General features: G+C 34.5%; 1 protein-coding gene across 7 annotated transcripts in view; it reads left to right on the forward strand.

Annotated features, from left to right (window-relative positions):
• The window catches only part of EML5 (EMAP like 5), a 98719-nt gene that overhangs the window by 62472 nt on the left and 20432 nt on the right, over positions 1 to 15815 (forward strand). For 3 of the 7 annotated variants that reach the window (XM_071426653.1, XM_071426655.1, XM_071426652.1), the window contains exons 24-31: positions 132 to 220; positions 929 to 1105; positions 1952 to 2153; positions 3812 to 3938; positions 11337 to 11415; positions 12471 to 12600; positions 13398 to 13496; positions 15373 to 15393. In XM_071426653.1, coding sequence (XP_071282754.1) covers positions 132 to 220; positions 929 to 1105; positions 1952 to 2153; positions 3812 to 3938; positions 11337 to 11415; positions 12471 to 12600; positions 13398 to 13496; positions 15373 to 15393 — 924 coding nt within the window. Of the gene's footprint in view, positions 1 to 131; positions 221 to 928; positions 1106 to 1951; positions 2154 to 3811; positions 3939 to 5463; positions 7908 to 11336; positions 11416 to 12470; positions 12601 to 13397; positions 13497 to 15372; positions 15394 to 15815 lie in introns of those variants that run through there. The other 4 variants (XM_071426656.1, XM_071426657.1, XM_071426654.1 and 1 more) reach the window with 4 other exon arrangements.

Below are 15815 nucleotides of genomic sequence, written 5' to 3' on the forward strand. Positions count from 1 at the left end.
TTTTCCCATAGAAACAAATAATTGATGCAATGCTGTTAGCAATAAAAAATTCAAACCAACCTCTCTTTTTTCCTTCTGTAAAATGGAATCTTCTATGTTAACATACAATATCTATATCATATGTTTTATAGGAAAACTTTTGCAAGTCAACACTGGTGCTAAAGAGCAGCTGTTTTTTGAAGCCCCTCGGGGGAAAAAACAGACTATCCCGAGTTTGGAGGTGAGGAACTGTACTGCCTTCTTAACTTGCTTTCAAATTAGAGTTATGATGCAGCCATAAGAGGGAATGATGTACAAAACTGTAATTTTAAACTTTTAAAATAATATAAAATGTAGAGGATTTCACATTTTTCTCTTCTATTAAGAAACAGAAATTTGGCTGATTTAATAATGAAAATCTCACTAGTCTTCTGTGTGCCTCTTCTGGTGCCTGAACACCTATGAAACCTATTGCAGATTACTTAACCCTAACCTTGCTGTGGAAAACCTCATGCTTGTCTTTATAGAACAATGAAATACAGTTTACATAATACATATAGGCAAGAGTAGTATATTGTACTTCTTTTGTTTTCTCAGATAGAGAGCATTGTCATAGGGCAGAGAGCAAAAATGTATAATTTCCAAATTATATTTTCCATGGTATTGAAAGGCAGTGTTGGAAAACATAATTTCTTTCCTTTAGCCTGAAAGGGCAGCTAAGGTAAAAATTTTCAAAATACTTCTTTAAGTTTTGGAATTGAAAGTTCATAGAGGTAAAATTACAGGTCTCAAATGAAATTCTGGATGGTAATAAAATAAATGATTAATATATTAAAATATATCTTTTAGATGTGAAATATCTTTCAGTGCAAGGAATTGTTCTTGAAATTGGATATGGAAGAAAAATGCCAAAGAAATATTCTCTGTCTCAAATGTGTTGGTTTTGTAGGTGGAAAAGATTGGCTGGGCATCATGGACAAGTGTTTTGGGCTCTTGCTGTGAAGGGATCTGGCCAATAATTGGTGAAGTCACAGATGTAACTGCTTCATGCCTCACTAGTGATAGTAAAGTATTAGCCACAGGAGATGATTTTGGATTTGTGAAACTGTTTCGATACCCTGCTAAAGTAAGTATTTTTCAGCTGTTTATGGAAAGTATTTATTAACAAATCTGCCTTTTCAAAACTGTGAAAATTCGTCACTCAGAAGAAAGTAATGCTTTTATATTGTTCTCATTTTGATCAAAGAAAGCATTTAGTATTACATTGCAGTTTGCACTGCATTAAACTTCCAATGTGTAAGAATGATCATTCCAGGTCAGACTGTAGAGCCATCTCATGCAGTGTCCTGCTGCTGACTGTGGCAAATGAATAGGAACAACTTTAAGAATGAGAATGCTTTGGAAGACAAGGAACTTGTATTTTTCACCTACATTGCATTCTTGATTTTAAGGACCTTGACTCTGTCCAATATTAGTAATTTTTTTCTAAGATGAAGACCTTTAATAGTATTTAATCACACATCATAGAAAAGCCATTCCAGAAGAATGTATTTTTACTGCTCTTCAAGTACCTCTAGTTTTCCTATATGTTTGGTGGTAAATGTCTTCAATTTTGACATGTTACCATGCTGAGGATGGTAACAGTGCACAAGTACTGACTCAAAATATTCTATGTGAATTTTATTCCAACTCAGTTAGATTATTGTCTCTCTTAGAAAAAATGATCCAGTGTTTATTGCTGGAATCTGTTTATAGACTAACTCTTTCATGCTTGATATGAAGATAAAGTTAACATGTAATGAAGTGGCTATAGGAGGCACACTTGGCAAATCGTGTGTTAAAATCATATGAAATACATAACAGCTGAAGCATGAACTGTAAAGAAGTTAGGTGATGTCATTGTGCTGGCAATTTCAGTTTTGTCTAGCAGACTGGGTAAATTTGATCTTTGCCTTCTTTTTCTCCTTGTCAGGGAAAGTTTGGAAAATTTAAGAGGTATGTTGCTCACAGCACCCACGTGACAAATGTGCGTTGGACCTACGATGACAGTTTGTTGGTCACTGTTGGGGGAGCTGACACCTCCCTGATGCTGTGGACTTATGAGATGGAAGGACATCGGGACAGCAGGCAGTGTGACAGTGAGGAGTCTGATCTAGATTCTGAAGAAGATGGAGGTCAGTAAGAATTCATACAAGTAACTGAATTATGCTATTGCAAGAAGACTTTATTAATGGAAAACTGAAAATTTAGAAATAATTTATGGATTGTTTCTATCTTAAGTAGCAAATACTCTTCAAAAATGTTAAATAAAATTTGGTTTTGGGGAAAGGACTGATAAACTGCTGTGGAGAAAATGATAATGAAGTGTTTGAGTTACTGCTTTGAGTCAGAGTACATAAAGAGACTCTTGATATCTTCTAAATGAAAAATATTAAGTATCAATTATACATAGCTACCCAAAAATCTATGTTTAAAATCATCACAGTTGGAATTTGGTCACTAATTCTTGAAATCTGTATAATGTGAGATCATAGTTATCTTGATGTTGTAGCATCTGCTTCCTTAACATGGAAGCGTAGGACACTGAAGTAGACTGATGTTTATGTACCTATTTCAAGGTCACAATATCAGTAGTTATAAAGTGTTAATTCTATTTTCTAGCATTAACTTCTGCTGGTCTTTCCATACTTATGTTTTCTTTTTCATGTTATAATTCCAAGGGTTTATGGCCTCCAGACTTGTTTTCTCCCAAGTGTATTTTCTCCTCCTTGTCAATTCCTCAGTGTTCAAGAATTTTTAAACTATCACTGCTACTCGTTAAATAGTTCTGTGTAATAAATTAACTTCAGCTGTCATTAAAACATGCTAAATGACCAAAGAAATACATTAAATATTAAAGACATATTAAACATTCATTGGAAAAGAATTTTAATCACTGTATTTCTTCTTAAAAGTACTGAAGAATATACGAAGTAATTTAATTGCCCGTAGGAGGATGTCAGCCTTTAACTTTCTTAGTCAAAAATTGCAATCTTCAGACTTTCTGTTCAGCCTCTTCTTGAGACTTGTTAGAACATCTTAGCCCTATAATCTCCCCAAGGCTCTGCTGCTTTACACAGAACCCTTTTAAGCTGTGGGTTCAAAAGTATTCTAAAAGAGAGTGAGGTGTGTGAAGATTTACAAGAAAAGACATTGACATCTTTATCCACAGAAGTTTCTCTAGGTCAGGTCCTATTCATTTCAGTTAGAGTTAAGAAGTATTCACCATCACATTGTTGGCATTGGTAGTTTTGATCTTTGAAAAAACAAAATAATAGAGAGTAAATAACAGCCATGTCACAGCTTAGCTTTTCCAACATGTTTATTTTACTATAGTAAACAACATCTTGATGTGCCTTGCTGGCCCTAAGCATTGTGTAGGAACCTTGGGCAGCCCTATAGATTTCATGGTAGTGGATGGATCCTGAAATTGAGAACAACCAGGCACTGAATCTTACAGGTTTTAAGAGCAGGTGCCAGGTAGTGAGGTTCTTTGTTAGTGGTTGTAGTTAAGGCCAACCAAGCAGAAATGGAGCTTTTAAAGTCCCTTGACTCATTAATAATTTTTTTTCCACAAAGATGTTGTAGGGAATTCTTTTTCTTTGAATTTGTTTTATTAACAATGTTCATGATTCCCAGTGACTTTCATTCTACTGTGTGTTTATGTTACTAATAATCCATGCTATAATTGTTTTTGTAATCTAATACATTGTTGAAATCTGCACAAATTAAAATTAAATTGTTGTTCTTGTACCTTATTTTGGTTTGATACTCTTCCCTCTGGTTTTGTTAGGTTATGACAGTGATGTGACAAGGGAAAATGAAATTAATTACACCATCAAAGCCTTATCAACAAACATTAGACCAATGTTTGGAATTAAGCCTCATCTGCAACAAAAGGAGCCAACCTTAGATGAAAGGTAATTACTAAATTACAATTCTAGCCAAGAAATCAACCTGAAAAGACAATAGTAGAACAAAATTATAGTGGAATATATGATTCTTAACTTAAAAGGATATGTATAAAAAGAATCTAAATACTTCTTTGAAGAAAAAAAGAAAGGTGACCCAAAGCACTAGGCTATACTTATTTTCAGAGAGCACAAAAAACTAAAAACTATGTATGCATATTTTTATGTTTGGGGAGTTCCTTGAGATAATTGAGTTATTTGCTGGTGTTTAATAATATGTTTTTTCTGAAACTGAAATACTGACTGGTAGTTAGTGATGGCATTATAGGCATGAGCCTGTACAATTGTTTTTGTGAAGGACAGCTCTCAGGTTTTTGGTTCTGCCAACAAACTGCTCTAATGAATTCAGCTCTAATTGCTCCTTGCATTGCTTCAGTCTCTACATAAATTCTAGTTTTCTTTGAAAAATTCTGTCCACAGTGGTTCTGCAGTTTTTGTTAATGCACCTTGGAAAATAGAGTTGGTTGCTTGGCAGTGTTAGTTTTAGATCTTGGTTCACTGTTGTATGCTTTAGAAGAGAATAGGATGGGGAGTAGATTAAAATAAACCCCGAAAATAAAGTAGATGCAAAATAACAGAAACAATTTATAACATCTAGAACATGATCTGTTGTAGAATCTGCAGCTGAGCTGAAAGTTGTTTGTTGTCCACTAAATTGATGTGGACAGTATATGTGAGGGAAAAGGAAGGAGGAATTCCTAATACAGCATTTGGGAAATGCTAATACTAAAGATGGGGAAGTGAGGAAAACAGAGGGGTACAATGGGGCTGTGAGGATCTGGGGAAATGGAAGGGTAGGAAGTTTTGCAGGAATGTGAGGAGTTCTGTGGTAATGCTCAAACCTCTTTCCACAGTGAAGCTGGGCAGGTCTGTGATACCCTTGTTGAGAAATGCATTGTGACTTTGGTGGGAGTTTCATATCATCTTTTGTTTTTAAGTTGTGTTGCTGTAAGAGAGAGTGTATAAAGCTGTGGTTCCCTGTCTTCAATTTATGAGAAATGGTCTTTCTCTTTTTTAATTAGCTGTACTTGCTGTGGAAATCAAAAAGAAATAATGTGCATGGCATGAAAGCTTTGATTAAAGATTTTTTTTTTCTTTTTAATGAAACTGTAAGACTCTTGTGTTTCTTTCAAAAGCTGTTTCTGGAAGCTGAGTGAATTGTGTTTTTCAGTTTCAGATAAATTACTAAGAATTAATTCTGTAGTAAGGTAATTAAATTGTGATTCAGAATAAAAAAAAGATAACGAAAAAATTCCATTACCTGCACTGTTGAAAAGTTTGGGGCCCTAAAGCTTCAAAGACTTTTTTTTGTGAAGAATAAAACCAGACTGTGGTTACTGTATGTATTTTGACTTCTGTTCTGATGTTAATATTGTATAAGATTGGTAAATGTTTTAGAAATGTTTTAGTCTACTGTCATAGATCCTAATTTTTATTTTATTTTTATTACTCTCTATTTTTGCTTCCTATGAAGGCAGGGGGTAGTAAGGTAAGTTCATGTACATGAAGTCCAGGACTAAATGGATTTTAATAACTTCAGCTGCTTGGAAAAGTAGTTACAATTTGCAACAGAAGTGAGGGATTTACCTCTTTACTATTAAATAGTAGCATGTTAATAGGTACAAAAGGGTTAAGGGACAAAACACAAGTGCAGCTCTCACTCTGAGCTGACGTGAGTGAACACTGGAGTGTTCTAGGAGGAGGTGATCAAAGCTCATCCTCCTTTCCTCAGTACTTTGGGGGGGCTAAGGAACAGCTTGACTTCCCTGTCTGGGCCAGAGATCTTGCCCAGGTGTTTGTGGGTGCCTGCAGCACACCCTTAGAGGTCAGGCTGGAGCAGTGCAGGGAGCACATGGCACTCTGTGAGCAGCACCCTGCTGGAGCTGATGGAGTTCAGGGGTGCAGGGACCCTCCTGCCTTGGCTGCAGCATTCTGCCAATGCACCTGTGCTGCTTGAGGGTCTGAGCTGCTGGCTCCAGCTCCTGCTCATGCAGCAGTCTCTGCTGTAGGTGCCTGCATGGGCTATGAACTTCTGCACCTGCTCTGTTTACAATATGTGCACATGCAAAAACATGCTGTTAAATTATGGCAGCACAACAAATCCTTCAGACTTGTAGCCTTCCACCCTTCAGACTTGCAGACTGAGCTGCCTCCATGACTGGAACTCCAGGTTTCTTTCAGATTCAGTTGGTCTGAGGTTTGCTTGCAGTGTTAAATGCCAGCTCTGCTAATGATATAGTATTCTCTAGCAGTGAAATTACCATGCTATATCATTGAAATTGCAGTACTTATTTTAACTTCTGCTGAAAATACAAAATGGCACTGCTGTGAGGCAGCACTTAGGTTGGTAATTTGAATTATTTATCATTTCTGAATAATAATGTTTATAGGTAATATTTTTATGTGAAAATATGTGTGCTGTGTGTCTAATTTGGTTGTGAAATAACATTATGGATACTCAGCAGCACAAAACACATTTGAAAACTGTTTCTATCCTTTACTAAGAGTTCTTTCCTAGTATGTTTTTGTGCTAGGTAAATTACTCAGAAAAAAGTCTATCATGGTTGATTTTGAAAATGCTTCTGACTCTGCTACTCCCTGAATTGCACAGCACTGAAGGTTGGGAGATGCCTCTGGAGAATAATGCTCCATTCTTACTCTGTTCTTATACTGCCTGAAGCTGGCTATTTGTGGTTGTGAGAGGGGCAGTGCTGTGATTAATGTACCTTACAGACAAATGGCTGTACCAAGAGATCTCAAAATTAAATAACCAGGAATTTCAGTTACAATTTTTCACTGTTTTACTGTGAAAAATATCTGGAGGTATTTTAATTTGAAGAATTGCATGCTATTGACTGCAAAGCCTGCTCAAGCTACATTTGGATTTTATTGTGGGAAAGGTTTAGCTGTTTCCTATATGAATAACTAGTGCATCAGTCTTGTACTGAAAAATAAAGTTAAAAGTAAGTAGAAGACATCCAGTAAAATCCATTGTTTTCTGTATGGGAAAAAATCAGTCTGTAAGCTGATGAGTTGTTAATGTTGTGTTCTTAATTTTCAAGATTTTTTTTTTTCCTAAATTATTCCTTAAATTATTTTGCTTAACTTATAAGTGAGAAAAACTACCTAGTGTTCACCTAGAGAAGTTGTTTAGTGGCTCTTAAAAAAGAGCTTCTCAAACCAGTGGAAGTGTACCAGCTAATCAAACTCATGTAAAGTGCCCATGCATACTACAGATATTAGGAAATAATCTGTGCACGCCCACATGCTTTAATTATTAATGAGGGGTTTTGGCTAGCCAAATAATAGGAGTATTCCATCATACATGACTGAGGAAACCTATCTAGTGCAAAGTATCTTCAATTAACATAAACTGAATTAAATAGTCATGAAAAAATACTACATATAGTAGTGCTCAGAACCCCACTCATTCTGGTTAGCTGAGATAATTTTATTTTAGTATAAATTAATGTATTTTTGTGACTAAACTTGGACATCTGTCTTTAATAACGAGTTGACTGTGCCATCCATCAGCTTATTTCAGGAAGTTAAACCTGCACAGCCTTTCTTTGAGTTATTCAGGTGTTGTGTTTGCTGACTCTGAACACTTGGTATAGTTCAGAGGGGTTTTTTTTCTGCTTCTGCTTTTTTTCTCTATTTACAGTAGAGTTATCCCAAAGAATTATATTCTCATGCCAACACACGTTCATAATTCCCCTTTAAGTGAATGGGAGTTTTATAAAAATAATAGATTTATATAGTCTATGAAGTGACTCATCCCCTTGTAAAAAGGAGTATACAAACCAGGAAGTCAGCAATAATTATCTATACGAATAATTCACTGGCACCTAACTTTTAGCCAAACTTGTATAAGTAATCCTTTTCTCTTTCCCATCTGCTGCTGAAAAGAGGTTCCAGGTAATGCTTTTATTTTCCTATCTAATCCATCTTTTACTGCCACCTTCCATTTTCCTTAAAAAGCCATCTGTCATGTTGGGTGCCATATCATGCACCTGTCACTCTTCAGAATATTGCTGTATGAAAAATCTGAAATTTATATATATGCACTGTAGTTCTGTTTCATACAATGAGCTAGATGCTGTTTTACTACATGAAAACTCCAACTCCATGAACTATCACTTTCCAGTGTTTCACAAGTAGTATTCTTCAGTAAGAAGTACAAAGATTAGCACTTTTTCCAGCCCCCTAGTGGACAGCTGTTTTATATGTGATGATTTGACAGTCTCACCTGATGTGCCAAAGTTTATATGTTACTGAATTATTTGAGCATCAGATTTCCTGTATCTGCATTAGTGAGTTTAAAATGGCTCTTACTGCTCACAGAGCACATGAAATAATTATAAGTAATTTTTTTGTCCAGAAGCAGTACTTAAAAACTACCAGCCTTCATTATCTTCTAATGGAAACCAGGCCTGTGTGAAGTTTCACAAATGACTTTGAAGAACTTGCCAAGAGTAAATGGAAAGAAGTCCTCTTTACTCTTAAAATTCACTGTGCACTTTATGCTTCCCAACACCTTTTGGGGAGGGCAGAGCAAGATGCTTCATGCTGAAGAGTAGTGCAAAATCAATTGCTAAGTTCTCTGCAAGTCCCCCTAAGTATGAAGTGCAATTTTGGTGCTCCACACAGGAAGGGACTTTTTTTCTTTTGTACCAACTACTGTAATTTGCTCTATCAAATAGTGCCCAAAATAATACTTGTATTTTTAAAACAGAAATAAATATTGTAAATCACACTGTTATAAATTACCACAGAACTAAAAGAATTGGTGGTAATTTTTTATAACAGAAAATCATTCCTTGTTCTGTTAGTAACTTTAGATACTCAGTAACAATGAGGAAAATATGGGATGAAATACATCCTGCAAAAATGGGTAGTAATATTTAAGCTATGTCTAAAACTGTGAACAAGGTAATTTTTTGTTTCAGAAACTACTTCAAAATGCTTGTACTTGATTTTTATGTTTTCATAACAAGAAATATTAAAATACATATACCAAATATATTTTATTTTTGAAAATAAAGTGCCAATATTGAGGTATTAATTTCCCTTATGATAGATGGCTGGAATTCTCTTTCCCCATGCTAAAACTGACCCTATCCATATGTGAATTCACCCCAACATGTGTGAACATGCTCTCTTTTCCATCTTTTCCACACAGCTTTTGAGCATGCAGCAAGTTATGCATACAGGTATATGACCACTCTGTGTTGTATATGCCATTAGTCACTTTGCTGCACATTACACAGCAAATTAAAAATATTTTCAGCTCTCACACATTCAAAAAATGACTTGGAAAATGTATTCTCATATCCTTCAGCATTCCTGTTTTTAAATCCTGAAGTTGTTATCTTGAAACTTAATTGGGAAGAGAGTCCATATGTGCTTGTAATTTGCATTAGAGTTCCACTGCTCTGGATCAATACAGAATTAGCCTTTCCTGGACAGATACTTAGAGAAATTGTTTAGGTGACTTGTGAGACAATGCAGCTGAGTGAAAGTTCTCAGGTTTTCCTGACCAATGTACCTTCACTTTATTCTGTTGTGTGGTAAGGTATGAATGTACTCTTATGATTACTTAAGGGTGATATCAACCTGTGTTTATTTGCATTTGTAGAGCCTTTAAGTACAGATGGTCTTCTCAAGCAGTTGTAAAATGTGAGATTGTTTTATCTCTTCTCCCTTTCTACCACAAGGGATTTACAGACAGCAAATGTTTAAAAAATGCCACATTTCAGAACCAAGCAGCAGAGAAATATTCAGTTCCAGTAAAGTAAACCTCTGTAAGAATCATGTCCTTTCAGTGTTTACTGCTTTCACCAAACTTCAAATATATTCTTCTGCTATATTTAATTTTTCTCCATTTTTTTCCCCTCCAACTCATTTTTCCCTCTGTGTTTCAGGGACAGAAGTTAATTAGGGCCAGGGTAGGAGAAGAGGAAAGAGATGAAGTTTGAGTCCTGTGTCAAATATGAGGTTGACAAGTGAAAGAAGGGCTTTTTATGATGTGTTTTGGTAATTTCTAGAGGAATAGTAATTAGACTGTTGCAGAATTGTCCATGACAAATGAGATATTGAAAACATAAAGTCTTTTGAAGCATTCTGGAGTGATCTCTTTTGTTCTAAAGTTAGGCAGGAACAATGAAAAAATAAATCCAAGAAAATCGTATTTTATTTGAATAACTGAAAAAATGCTTTTCACCTGTCCTTTTTGTTCTAAAGTTAGGCAGGAACAATGAAAAAATAAATCTAAGAAAACAGTATTTTATTTGAATAACTGAAAAAATGCTTTTCACCTATCCTTCAAACGACACAGTGTACAAACAAATCATGTTCTATCATTCTGAGAAAATACAGTCATTATTTTGAATCAAAGTCATCACTCAAGAGCAGAGATGAAATTAGAAGTACTTCACACTAAAAAGGAATATGAAAGCAACCTGTTGCTTCATGTTTGATATTAGTATATCACACTGCCTACTGGATAAATAATCTGGATATCACTGAATTTATACATAGAATTTATTGTAAAATGAATTGTTCCTCTTAAAGATCAAGCTTAAAGGACTGTTATGACAGCCACAAATGCTGTATCTATGGAATCAATAATCAATGCTCCTGCAAATTACTAGGAATAGTTGCGTATATTCAATAAATAAAGCTTATTTGTTTGTATTTCTTTGTATAGGTACAGTTGAATGTAATGTGAGAGATGTTATGAATATTTGTTCAACATATCTAATTGAGAGTTCCTAATTAAATCTGGGCTATTCAGAACAGTGGAACATAGGTTGTGGCTGTTACTCCTGCATTTGCATGGTCTCGGTTTTCTTTCACATAAGCTTTGATCAATATCACATTTCAGTTGATGTAGGCGTGGATGGGCAGGTGTATCTGGAGTTCTTTACAAACTATTACAAAAATAGGAGAACTGAGGGGTCTGCTGAAGGCATGTGGGAACAGGCATTATTAGATTAATCAGGTAAGCCTCTCTTCAGTAAAATTGCTGCAGAGAAAATGGAAGTACCTTAAAAACATAGCTTGAAAAAGCAAAGAAGATTTTAAAAGTGCTCAGTCATTTTAAAACAAGATTTTGCATTAACACCATGGATTGTTGAAAAATTAGAGAACCTAGCATGTTCAACAAAGGATTTTTAGGTTGTGTCCTTCTCCTTTGACAGAGGTATTTATTTTGAAGATGAAGATGAGCATGAGTTGAGTAGGACAGGCTGTAAGGTTTCCCAAAGCCTTGGCAGGTTGGAAGGTTGCTGTTAGCATGGAATGGGTGACGGACAGCCTTCTCTTATTCACAGTTCTTTGTTTCAGACCTCCAGTTAGTAGGGCATTGCCACAGCCGGAGAAACTGCAGACAAATAACGTGGGGAAAAAAAAGAGACCCATAGAGGTAAGAACAATGGGGCTTTTCTTCCTTTAGGATTTTGTTTTGCCAGAAACTGACACACCTATGAACACGTTAAATGATTGTTTTATTCTAAATATACCAAAGGTGGGAATACTGAATAGTAGGTAAAGAGTCGAAAAAGTGGGAGAAAATTTTTTCTTGTGAATAAAAACAAGACTATTTTTCTTTTTCTTGCTAATGAAATGGAGTATAACTCAATTCTTAGTAATCATGAAACCTTAGAACTGGCTGTAGAAAGCAGGATTCCTTGTATAGATAACTGGATTGTTAAAGGGTGTATAGTTTCTAATAATGCTAAACATTTTTTAGTTCCAATCTTCTTAGAATTTATTTTAAAACTTCCATTTAAATTCATCATGATAAGAGTTTTAAGAATAATTTTAAAAATTCTATTAATGATGAGTTTAGCTTCAGCACCTGTTTTTTCATTACATGGCAATTGCAAATAAACATACCAATTTTTGATTAATCTGAAGTGAAAATTTCGTCTAACCTTGGAAAATTTACCATTCTTTACCAACCCAAATATTGTTGATTCTGCAAAATATTGTAGCATAGTAAACAGCTTTTAGACATCAGCACTCTAGAAGTTTTAACCTGTAATTTGGGTTTCTAGATGCTGGCTGGAATTAAATTGTGGACCAGTGTTTGTCATTATTTGTTTCTTAGTGTCTTCTGCATTAAAAGAACTTTATTCTTCACTGCATTTTATTTATTTATGTTCATTTTATTTATGTGTATGAGTATCTCTTTCAGTGTATCTATATATATGTCTGTGTGTACTCTATGCACATTGTGCAGCATCCCCCTGAGAGGTGAAAAGGGTGACACAGCTGGGTGTGACAGGAATGAGCAGCTCTGTAAACTGACAGGGAAGGCACCAGCCCAGTTTCTGTTGCCTTGAGTGTCACTTACTTCATAAGGAGATAATTAAAAAAATTAAATCCTACAGAAGAATGTGAAATTCATAGCTGCTTTAAGAAAGTCATAACTGCTTTAAGGTTTGGTAAATCTACTGATGTGAATATCTTTTTTAGGACCTAATTTTGGAGCTGGTATTTGGGTACCGAGGCAAGGACTGCAGAAACAACGTGCACTATTTGAATGATGGTGCTGATGTAATTTATCACACTGCATCTGTTGGCATCTTGTATAATGTGGCAACAGGTAGGAGAAAACCCACTGGAGGGAAAAGGTTTCTTCACACTCATGGAGTTACAGTTTATAAAGTAATTAATATCCTTTAAGTATTGTAAAAGTATGTGAAAAAAATATTATTTGTTCCTAAAATTTCAGTCTGTAGAGAATATTCATAATAGCTGTATAAACAAACAAGTGTACTGAAATGGTCCTGGAGGCTGAGCTTTAAGGAAGTGAAGATTTGGTTTTTTTGGTATTAACTTTCTGAAATTTGCGTGTTGAAATGATCACGGAAACGAAAAGAGCTGAACAATGTAATTGTTATTTACATTACAGAATTGTAATTACAATTAAATAACAATGTAATGAAATAACAATGTAATTGTTATTTACATTACAGAATTGTAATTAATTCTGTAATGTAATGAATAATTGTAATTTTTTTTTTTCTAAGAACAAGTTAACATTTTGATTTGGTTTACTTTTCAGTCATCTGCATCATGTATATTCTTTCACAATAACCCAGTTAGTTTAGATAACTTGGACCTTTAAAAAAGTACACAATGCCATTTGGAGATAGTTAAGCAACTTCATGTGGAAAACTTGAGGGAAATGTCTGGAGTTACTGAAGGCTGTGTGTTGAAGTTCAGATAAATAATGTGGAGTTTCTTTTTTCTGGTCTTAAGCTTCAAAATGCAACATGACCATAATGCTGTTTTCTAACAAATACTATGAAATTCTCAAACATTGGCCACGTCTATGTGTGTATAAATGTTTTAATTAAAGTTGAACTAGGGTTTGATTTATTTTTTTCTTATTTTTAGGCTCTCAGTCATTTTACCAGGAACACAATGATGATATTTTGTGCCTCACTGTGAATCAGCACCCCAAGTTTACCAACATAGTGGCAACTGGCCAAGTAGGTATGTTTGTATTTTTGTAAAAAGAATTAACAGCATGCAATCAGGACCTTGTAAATTCATGATAAATCATAAAATATTTGATTATGCTATCTCCGTTTGTATGAGTGTTACTCAGTTACCTGTCCTCTTTATATGTTCCTTTGAGTGTAATTGAATAAAGTTGACAAAAAATATTGAGGCATGAAAGATTAAACTTATCTTTTGCTTGGAGTATTATCAAAACTATTTTTTCAGAAATCTTAAGCCCCATTAAATTAGTCTGGTTGTATTGAACTATCAGTGTTAGACTGATATTGAACTATTGTGTTAGACCTTCTGAAGAATCACTGCCCTTCCAAAGAAGCTGAATAGAGCTAACCTTCATTTCTTAAAATACATGTCAGTCTTGTTAGGTTTTACCTCATCAGATAGTTTTATAATACCTACTTGGTGGTTGGATATGCTATAGTTGTAATCTTAAAGGCAGAACCAAAACCCTAATGGGGTTCCCTACAGATAAACTGAGATATAGACGGAAAATGTATATATATTTCATAGTGGCATAAAGGTCTATGAACTAATCAGGTTATTAAAAAAAAAAAAGAAAAAACCTCCCACATTTTGCATTGGCATAGCTGGTAGAAATTGCTGTTTCTAGATTTTGTAGAAGTGATTTTTGTAGCCCTACAATCTGGTTGTAGTTTTCATATCTTCCATTGGTTCTCAGCAGATTCAAACCCACATTATTTTCTTCAGGGCATAGAATACAAAAAAACCCCCTTATTTGATTTCAGCCAAAATAACTTTTTATTTCCTTTGGTTTGTTTTAGAAGTTTTATATAAATAAAATCAGTTCTGCAGAGTTTATTACCTGCTTTCCTGTGTCTTTTGGATTTTTAGGTGCCTGTCTCATTAAAATTGATTCATTGATAATAGTAGCCTCTTAGCTAAAATAGCTTTCTTTCCTGGTGAGTTTCTTGCCTCACATGATTTAAAACAAATTTTTAATGGAGATTATTTAAATGGAAAAAATCATCAGCAGATATTTGTCTATGGTTTGAACATTTGCAGAATTACAAACCTTTTATTGCCTTTAAGAATTTGCTTTTTCATCATATTTCTTAATCTGTCCCTGTTAGCCTTTCTGTAGTGGAGGAATGTGAAAATTTTTCTTCTACAGTGATCATCTTACCCGAGACAAAATACAGGACTTAATCCTTTTTTAATTTTCATAATCATTTCTACATCAATTAGCAGTAGGGCAATTATTAACTGTTTTGTAATGTGGATTAAGGCATAACAATCAGAGGCAGATGACACTTAGAAATGACATATACTTTTAAGCAGAAAATTAAAAATAAGCTGGAAGTGAGATATCTTAAAACAGCACTTATTTTCTGATTTTGAAGGGATGTTGAGGAGTGTATATACTCTATAAAGAACTGCTGCTACTTTTCCTACTCATATGGTTGGCACAAATTTTGTCACCATCATGATTTAAAAAGATTTATTGAATCTTCAGGTACTCACATACTACTTCTTAACATTTTTTCTGACTTATTTTTTAAAAATATCAATGACATGAAAAAATATGTTTTTCATTTATTTTGGCTGAGAGCGACCTAACATACACCAAAACTAGATTTTTGTGTTGTAGCTTGAAATAGAAATCAAAAGATATTCAATATATTCAATATATTCAATCTATGATTTATTTCTGATGTGACCTCCTTTTATCAGTAATTACTCATCTTTAACAGCAGTACTGGTGCTGCTGCAATGCAAAAAGATGACATCAAGGTGTGTGTTAAGAAATTACACTGAATGTGGCATATATTTTCTTTAGCACTTATCTTATTTCTGATCTAATTATTTTTCTGCTGCTTTTCCATTACAGGAGACTCAGCAGATATGTCAGGTAAGGGAAACAAAATTTTAACATCTTCAGGTATAGTTAGTCTATCTGGTAGCCATCTGCAGCTTTATAGAGGCATAAGTGATGTGAATTCATTTTTAGTTTATTAAACCCCGTGTATCTGTCAGCACTGAATAGAAGTCAAAACAGCTCAGCATACTGTAAATATAGAAAAATTAAAAATGTTAGAACACACTTAAAAGCTACTCTTGTTGAAGCATATTCCCTTTGTGCTGCTTAGTGATTAGTGAGTTCTAATACATACTGCTGCTGTAGCGTTCCTGGGTATGCTTGCCAGTTTTGTAGGCATATTGGGGCTGACAACATTTGGTTTAGTCCTTCAATTGAGTGTAATTTTAAACATGCATTTCTAAAGTAAATTCTACTGAGGAGGCCTAGGTGACTGAGTGAAAAACAAATCACCT

The sequence above is a fragment of the Agelaius tricolor genome, unplaced genomic scaffold (assembly GCF_023055355.1).
Source record: "Agelaius tricolor isolate 1412-34295 unplaced genomic scaffold, bAgeTri1.0.p SCAF_5, whole genome shotgun sequence".
NCBI classification, from domain to species: Eukaryota; Metazoa; Chordata; class Aves; order Passeriformes; family Icteridae; genus Agelaius; species Agelaius tricolor.